Below are 8,589 nucleotides of genomic sequence, written 5' to 3'. Positions count from 1 at the left end.
CACCGGGTGTACACCCAGCTTCGACGTTGTGGCAAGGGACGCTACCTGTGAGTTTCGAACTTGTGAAACAGATTTTGTTACTTGCAAATGCGTGCACATGTGTGTCATATTTCAATTTATTGATGGAATTATGAGGATTTAAATGATTGAAGAAATGTGAAACTATCTTGTTTTTCTTTACTATTTTGTGGAATTTCATTTCATAAGCGCAAAGGAGAGAAATTTAAAATATAGTGACTGCATATACCTAATGATCCTACTGTCGGAAAGTAAAAAAGTATGTTTAGGTGAAGGAAGAAATGGTCACTTTGTTCTTCTGTTAGTCTTGTACTTTTGGCAGCTAGAATTCTTCATTGGAGTCGGACGTCTTTGTCATAGTTGCAAGAGTGTGCTGGTTAGTCTCCCTCCTCTTGGATTCCCCTTCATTCCATGCTGAAGATGGGCGTCTGGAGAACCTCAAGGTTGGGTCTTGAACCTTGGAATGGTTGCACAGTGGGAGCAACCCAAGTATTGTAGCTAGCAGAGTCTTCATAGCCACTTGTTCTCATGAAGCCTGATGGTTGCTGATACATGTAGTACAAGTTCCTGGCTGCCGCGGCCGCTGCAGGGTCGGCAGGGAGCATCATATTTGAATCAACTGATGACGATGACGACGATGGAAACATGATCCCATTATTGAGGTAGGCATTACTGTTCTGCTGGAACCCAGTTGTTGAGGAGAAATCCATGGTCACATGGGCTTCCATGGATGAGGGGTTGAGGAGAGCTGAGGCACTAGGATTCTGAGTGGTGTTCCGGAATGATAAGAGCGGCCACTCATGTTCTTGTTTGATAAGCAAAGCTAAGGGGATGTTTGGCTGTGATTCTTGGTTATTCCCTTCGATGCTCTTATCAGAAGATGATTCTGAGCTCTTATTGTTCCTGCTAGAGATTCCCCCAATGGGTAGAGTGCCGTTGAGTATGCTTTTCACGTCATATCTGCTCATGTCAAAGTTTGTTACTGCATTAGGACCTCTGAATTTAATAGCGGCTATATCATAAGCCTCAGCTGCTTCTTCTTCGGTACCTTTTGTTGAAGTTCCCAAGAAAGAAAAAAAGCAAGAAAAAAAAAACAATTATAAGCTTCTGAAATTTGCAGAGAAAACAGTGAGATGTAGCTGTCTCTACTGTTGGTGAACATAAAAATAAATAAATGTGAGGTGCTTGGTACAAACATGGGTAGGAAAAGTCATGGGATGTCAAGCTATACTTACTGAAAGTCCCTAAATAGAGGTCTTTATTGCCTGCTACCCTCCCTATTCTTGCCTGCCATCTTCCATGTTGGTGGTGTCTGCCAAATTCCACAAAAAGCAATTCTGGTGAAGATTTGCTCATTATTGTTCATTAATTTTGCAATATGCTAAAATTATCGTCTCCCTTTTCTATTACCCACAAAACTTTCTCCCTACTATATTTCAAAGACCAAATGTGGAGCAGACAAAACAACCCATAAAATTTGACAAGGCAGTACTAAATACAGTCCAACAAATCAAACCTTGTGACTCCCCTGTAGATGGAAGCCCCTCTAGAAAAACCACTACTCTTCCTGCAACATCCAAGAAAAACAATTGATCAGCGAATATATATCTATAGAAACATACCCTCAAAGCCTCTGTTTATTGAAGATGGCATGTGAGAAATAGTACACCTTCTGAGGGATGCAACAAACTCCTGCCTGGTCATGTTCTTCATCTCCTCGAGCTCTTTCTCATAGTTAGAGACCTTAAAAGAAAAAAGAAAAAGCAAACACTTTTACTTCAACCATCTTAACTCAGCCTAAAACACAAGCTCACCGGAATCCGATCACCTCACCAGAAAGTTAGTAGTGGTGGTTGGACCCCAGTATTTCAGTGCAGCAAGATCATAGGCTCGTGCTGCCTTCTCCTCTTTATCATACCCACCTGCAAAATTACATGAAACCCAATAAAACATGAGAAACAAAACTCAAGAAAACCAGTCCAGAATACATAAAGCAGCCATTCATTCCATTGAGAACCAAAAGTACTCACCCAAATAAACTGTAAAAAATGGTATCCACGGTTTCAATCGTACATGAAAAAGAAAAACTCCAATCAATATTTAACAAAATGTATATAGACAATTCAAACTAGGAAAACAAAAACAAAAAAAGAATACCTTGTCGCCCTTTTCTAGTCTGCCCTTCTCTTCTAGAACTATTATCCCACAGATGAGCTTCATACCTCCCAGTCCATCTATGCCTGAACCCATCATTTTTCCATAATAAAAATAAAGAAAAGAAAAATAATCAACACCATATGCCTGAACCCATCATTTTTCCATAATAAAAATAAAGAAAAGAAAAATAATCAACACCATATGCCTGAACCCATCATTTTTTGAATTTATCATTTAAGAACAATGCATTATATTATGCATTCAAAATGACACTTCCTTCTTCCTTTTCTTTCCCTTTCCTTTTTTCTTTTTACTCATGCTCATATGGATAACAGATTAACAGCAATAATGCTTTTATTATGAAGATTAATCATATATTATTAAAACACTATGCATAAAGCAAATACTGTTATGACCATTTATGAGCAAATGACAATAAGAAACAATAAGAAAAGTAAAAGTTTGAGAATGACCTTGTTACCCCTCTATAGATAGAGGTCCTCTGACCGAAAGTGTCGATGGATTTCTTGGACGCCGACTCAACCGGCAAACCACAACCGTCCACGTCGGGCTGGTCGTGCCTCCCGAGGTAATGCTGCTGCTGCTCCGCCGGGAAGGCCACCGCTTTCAAATCGGACTCGTAGGGCTGAAGCCTCTGGAACACCGGCTCCGGAGATGGGTCGCTGGGGAACCTCCCCAGCGGCGCACCGCCCAGGAAGTCCTCCAGCTTCGGTGGCGCCACCCCCATAATGGACAGATCGCCATCACCCCTCCTCTCTTCCGAGCAAGGCCAACCTGCAGCTATCGAGAGAGAGAGAGAGAGAGAGAGAGAGCTCACTATCAGAAACCAAACTCAGAAGAGAGAGTGGGAGAGGACCACTCACTATCAGAAACCAGAGAGGGAGAGATGGGGATACCGTTAGGGGTGAAAGCTTGAAGGAGGCAGAGTTGTGGGGGTTGGGAGGGTGGTGGCTGGGTGGTTCTAGAAGGTTCCACCATCTCTAGAGGGGAAAGAGAGAAGCCTAACCAATTATGAGCAGAACCCATTGTCTTCCTTTTACTTTACTTCAACCTTCTTACTGCTTTGGTTTTGTGTATGGAGAGAGAGAGAGAGAGGAAGATATATATAGAGGGGGTAAAGAGGAGGAGAGGTAACAGGTTACTCGAAGAAAATGAAAGGGTGAATAAGTCCCAAGAAGGTGACGGTTTTACCCTCATGATCAGCTAGAAGCAGACAAGAGAGAGCCCACTACCTTGAGTTAAAGGTGTGCTGGATGTTCTTATAGATAGGCTCATGCAGCGTTGCAAACGCTAATATGAGTGCACTTGACCAAGTTAGGTTAAGTTTAGATGTTCTATTGTTTATTTTTCTGAACACTCGATTAAGCCACTCTTTTTTGAAAGGCAAGCTGCCGCTAGGCAGACCCCCACCAGTTATTGATCAACGTACCATTGGGTTTTGAACCTGCAACGTCCTACCACAAAGAGACGTGCATTGACAGCTCCTACTAACCAGGCGGAGCCCCCCGTTGGTGAGCACTCGATTAGGCCACTCTTGATTCTATGATTTGAATTTTTGCAAATTTGGCTGTCCGTCTGTCAAGGTTGCTCTCCTCCTCTTTGTAATCATTACTAACTGCCTAGTGTTATGATTCGGACATGAAGAATAATGTATTATTACAAGGTTTTGCAGGTACACATGCCTCTAAATCTTCATATCACGTGTTTTGATCCAATTGGACCTAATAGATGGATTCAGCATGTATCTGTTTGTTTCCGAAGAAAAAACATGATTTTATAACATGAAGGTGTTGATTTTTGAAGCCTTGTAAAAGCTACCTGATCTAAGAGCCAATTCTCACTAAGAAAAAAACATGTAGATCACAATGTGTTAGGTTAGTCTCATAAAAAAAAGATGCATTTGTACCTGCAAATTGAGTGTAGCAAATACGGTTCTCCACTTAAATATTCACAGTAAACATGTTTATGACCTTCAGCGTTACTACATTTTTTTGTAGTATGTATCAATTAAATCACTGTGTACGTTTTTTTCACTGGTAGTCATCATTGTCATAATCTGTTTGGCATCATATAAAGCATAATCAAGTTCAAAACTCCAACATTTCTTCAACTCATAGAAGCCTTAATGTGTGGGTGCTCTATGTATGTGTGCAATACACCTATTAAAGTTGGTGTAATTGTAGTTTTGTGTAAAATTTGCCTGCTCTATGAAAATTCTAAAAATGACATCAAAACGCCATTTAATATTTGTTTAGATTGGTGGTACTCGTCCAATTTAAGATGAGAAAAATATCATTTATTCTAATTTTAAGGAGTTCCTTCTTTATTTGTTACTTTGTACCTTTTTATTATACAAACAAAGCCGTTCTTAAGAGAACCAAAAAAATTTAGTTAAAGTTGATATACTTATATTAAACATTTGATTCATGCACCATGCACATGCACCCGGAGAAAGATTTCCCATTCCTTAGCCTGAAAGACCTGTGTCCGGCGGGATTAAGCGGAAAAGAATTGACTGGGTGGTAGAGTCATGAAAAGATTGGAAAATTTCATATTAAATGACCTTTCTTATTGGATGATCATGAGATTTTTCAAAGATTGAAATTCTTGATCAATAGAGGATCAATATGCTACTGCAGAAGCATTTGACAATGGAAAGATTAGGTCAAAACACTATGTATAGATGGTATGATCGGCCTAAACAATTCATTCTTTATATAATTATATTTTACTTCTTTGCTCTCTCTCTCTCTCTCTCTCTCTCTCTCTCTCTATATATATATATATATATATATATATATATATATATATATATATATATATATATATATAGCCTGAATGTTTTAGACCAATCATAGACCGCCTCGCTTGCCATGTGTGGCACGCACCTGATGGCGCCCATAACGCACCCACATGTGGCCGTCACTGATGAGGGAACAGGCCTCAAGATAAGACGTTATATTTCTAAGTTTTTTTTTTTTTGGCTTACTAAGAATAAGAAGAAGAGCCCAATATCTTGTAAAGAAATTGCAATACCCCATAGATAACACTCTTCAGTATAAAAGAAGCATTTTGGTGGTTGTTTCGTGGATTTTTTTTTTAAAATTCTTGTATAAAAGCAATTTTTATGTCAGGTTAGTAAAAAATTGAACTATAAATATCAACAAAAGCAATAAATCAATGAAGTTTTTGATATGCCAAGTTTATTAGATGATATAATCCATCCTTTCTTATAAAACACGGTCACTTAATGGGACACTCCCTTATAAGGTAAACCCCAAGTGGGATCACCCACACCCAAGCTCTTACGGAACCCACCAGTTAAAGGCACCCACACAACCGGTGGGAGCCAAACCTGGGACAAAGATTCAGCACTTTCTGCCACTGGAGTGACTCCGGCAAGTGTTCCTAATTTGAAAATTTCATATATCTACGAATCGCCTGCAGGTTTTTCTAATATATCTTTGCCTGCGTCCTACTTTATCATGAGAATTCATGAAGCTGGATTATTTAGTTGTCCTTGTTATCTAACCTGCACAATGTTGTCAGTACCGGAATCGGACCTGTATTGTTTGGCCAACGATTCAGGTGTATCGGCTGATACCGATACTCAAGTGTATCGTTCTGAATCAGCCAAAAAATAATTAAAAATATTATGTGTCAATCAGAATGTGACATGTGTTAAAATTATTAAAATAATAATTAAAATTTAATTTTAAGCTTTTTTTTTTTACATTTATTAAAATTAACCGATTCAGGTTCTGGCGATATACGATGCATATGGGCCGATACTGACAACACCAAACCTGCCTAGAGTGAAGAATAAATTAGTTAGTTTTCCTTGTTTGGACTTCAGAATTAGGAAAAAACTGTACAAGATGTGAAGAATAAGATCTTTCCATGCTACTCCAAACATGATAAGAGAATTGTTCATCATTTTGTCTAATTCTTCAGCCCACATGAGAAAATTTTCTCCACATGAAAGGTGGAGAGATTTTTTTATAACGTTTTTTAACACTTCTATGGTCTATTCAGCTGCATGTTCATGCTTAAACTTGTAAAAAATGTTCATGTGAGAATTCTAATTTTTCTATAAGGTTGTTTACTTTCAAACATGGTAGCGATATTCCCTTCCTCATCCATGTAGGTTCATAATATTGATGGCATTTTGGGGAGTAGGAAAAATAAGGTAAGTCAAAAAGACAATGGGAATTCACTTTTACAGGGATAAAACGGCTGACATTGACCGGAAAAGAGGAGAGAGCATGTATTGAGTGGGGGAAGCAAGAAGGAATGAGAAGCAAAGAGGGAACATGGGGAACCCCTTTTAATAGGGTAAAATCATTGTAGACCTCCTCCAGCATTGCCTTTTTCTTTTGCCGCATGTATTAAAGTGTACTGTCTAATTGCACCCCAGTTAGTGCACGTCACCTTGTGTTGGGACATTGAAAGTTTGCTAACTATGTTTTTCTTTAAAGGCAAGTTGGCGTTTGGCAAACCCCTACCAGGTACACTCTACATAGTATCATTGGGTTTTGAACGTAAAGAGTTGGGTGGGGGGAGTGAAAAACAAATATAGGATAATCAAGGGAAGACAATTCCCCCATTTTCGAGAATCGCCTTCCCCATTATCGCATGAGGGGGGAGGGGGGTTGAGGTTATCCTCACCGCCCATGATCGACGGGTGAGGTGAGGTTTATCCTCACCCACCGTGAGGGCCCTATAAAGAGCCCTCCCAGTGATCCCTCCACCCCATCGATACACAGAGCGACAGAGAGAAAGATAGCGTGAAAAAAAAAAACAAAAAGCAGTGGCAGAGGAAGGAGAAGCTTACCGAAACCGCTGTTGGCAACACCATAAGTATGCCATTTTTTTCTCCCGTTTCCTTTTCTGGTCGATCAGAGGGCCGACAACCATGGTTGCCAACGAGTTGCAGAAAAACTTCGTCAAGAGAGAGAGGGCCAGCTCTGGCTGTGGGCCCCTCTGCAACAAAGAAGAAAAATCGAAAGGGGTTGTGCCCTTTCTGCCTTTTTTTTTTAATAACCGACTTGGGTCGGTCTAGGTGTGACCCAGATCGAACCAGGTAGTTTGGGTCGCACTTAGACCGAACCAAGTAAAAAAAATTATTATTGGATCGAATTGGTCTGACTCAATCAGACCAAACCGATCTGGGTATGAACCAGACCGAGTCGAGTCTAATTGGGTCTCGATTCTTTGTTTGAATCTGGTGTGATCTGGATCAGACCAAATCTGGGTCCAGTTCGATCCAGTCAGTCTAGACTGATCCAAATTGAACTGGATCCATACAAAGTTGGGTCTGGATCCTATGTAAAACCCATAATTTTTAAGGATTATTAATAAACAAAGAACTCATTTTTTATCTCCAAATTAGAAATGTGTTTTTAGCTTTTGAATTATATTTATTTATTTATTACATATTCATTTGTTCATTCAATCCAATCAGGGTATAATTTGCATTTATAGCACTATTTTGGGCTATAAATTACTATATATATATATAAATATATTTTTGATGGAGTTTTTAAATTATTAAAGCATATTTGTGTGTTATTTGGCTCTTGGTAATAATTTATAAGGTAATTTGATATTTTTGGTTAATCTTGTTATAATTGATATTTTTGAGTTTTTGGCATTTATGATCACACATGAAGGGTTCGTTGTATTGCTTGGGTAGCGGTCTTTGCGGACTTCAAAACTCCTCAGTCTTTTGTGTTTCGATTCATTGTTCTTCATATTATTAATGTAAGATACTTTAACTGAACTTGTAGAGAGCATATTTAGGCACTAATTGTGTAAGCATGATGTTGCACTGAATATCTAAATGAATTGCAAATATAAGTTATACTCACATATTTTACTTAGTTGTGGATATCTAGGACTCTTGTGATTGTAGTTCGAAGATCATGTTTGTCATGATTGTAGTTAGCGGAATATGGAGTGTGTTTGTTGTAAGTACACCTGTGTGTGGGTTTGAATGCCTGTGCACTTATAAATGTATAATATATACACAATATGTGTCATTGTACTTTTGTTTGCGTATATTATGTTGCTTTATGTGTTTATATGAATTTGATACATGGTGCACATATAACTACTATGAATATGTATAAGTCATATTCGATGCATACTGTGAATGTTATATATATTGTTTTGTCATATGATGGACTCATTTATTCTTGTATAGAAGAAAATATGCAAATGTTATAAACTATTTTAAACTTGTATGTCTTGTTTGCTTGAGAAATATATGTGCATGATGTACGGTAGGATGGTCAATGAAATTTTGACCAACCCTTACACAATTATATCTAAGGTGATATATCTATTCATGTGGTAAAAAATGCATCTAACTTTTATAGTGTGTGCAAATCT

General features: G+C 38.5%; 1 protein-coding gene across 1 annotated transcript; it reads right to left on the bottom strand.

Annotated features, from left to right (window-relative positions):
• Positions 1-422: 422 nt before the first annotated feature.
• On the bottom strand, positions 423-3,174 carry LOC149835587 (AP2-like ethylene-responsive transcription factor AIL5). Its single transcript, XM_090009621.1, has 9 exons — positions 3,093-3,174; positions 2,649-2,976; positions 2,176-2,258; positions 2,049-2,057; positions 1,852-1,940; positions 1,688-1,761; positions 1,535-1,585; positions 1,254-1,330; positions 423-1,066 (listed from the first exon to the last, which is right to left on the bottom strand). Exons 1-9 carry the CDS (start codon positions 3,172-3,174, stop codon positions 423-425), a joined length of 1,437 nt encoding a protein of 478 aa, XP_089865747.1.
• Positions 3,175-8,589: the final 5,415 nt, after the last annotated feature.

Source organism: Nuphar pumila, chromosome 6 (genome assembly GCF_984573655.1).
Source record: "Nuphar pumila chromosome 6, dmNupPumi1.hap1.1, whole genome shotgun sequence".
Classification (NCBI taxonomy): Eukaryota; Viridiplantae; Streptophyta; class Magnoliopsida; order Nymphaeales; family Nymphaeaceae; genus Nuphar; species Nuphar pumila.
The sequence above is the reverse complement of the archived record's forward strand: the minus strand, read 5'-3'. Positions and strand labels throughout refer to the sequence as shown.

What these genes read in the sequence shown, in the direction of transcription:
- LOC149835587 (XM_090009621.1), bottom strand. Translation starts at nt 3,174, where the DNA reads ATGGTGGAACCTTCTAGAACCACCCAGCCACCACCCTCCCAACCCCCA. An exon ending in TTTGTTGCATCCCTCAGAAG is followed by an intron (nt 1,586 to 1,687) that starts GTGTACTATTTC and finishes TGGATGTTGCAG; the next exon opens with GAAGAGTAGTGGTTTTTCTA. An exon ending in CCTCTATTTAGGGACTTTCA is followed by an intron (nt 1,067 to 1,253) that starts GTAAGTATAGCT and finishes CTTCAACAAAAG; the next exon opens with GTACCGAAGAAGAAGCAGCT.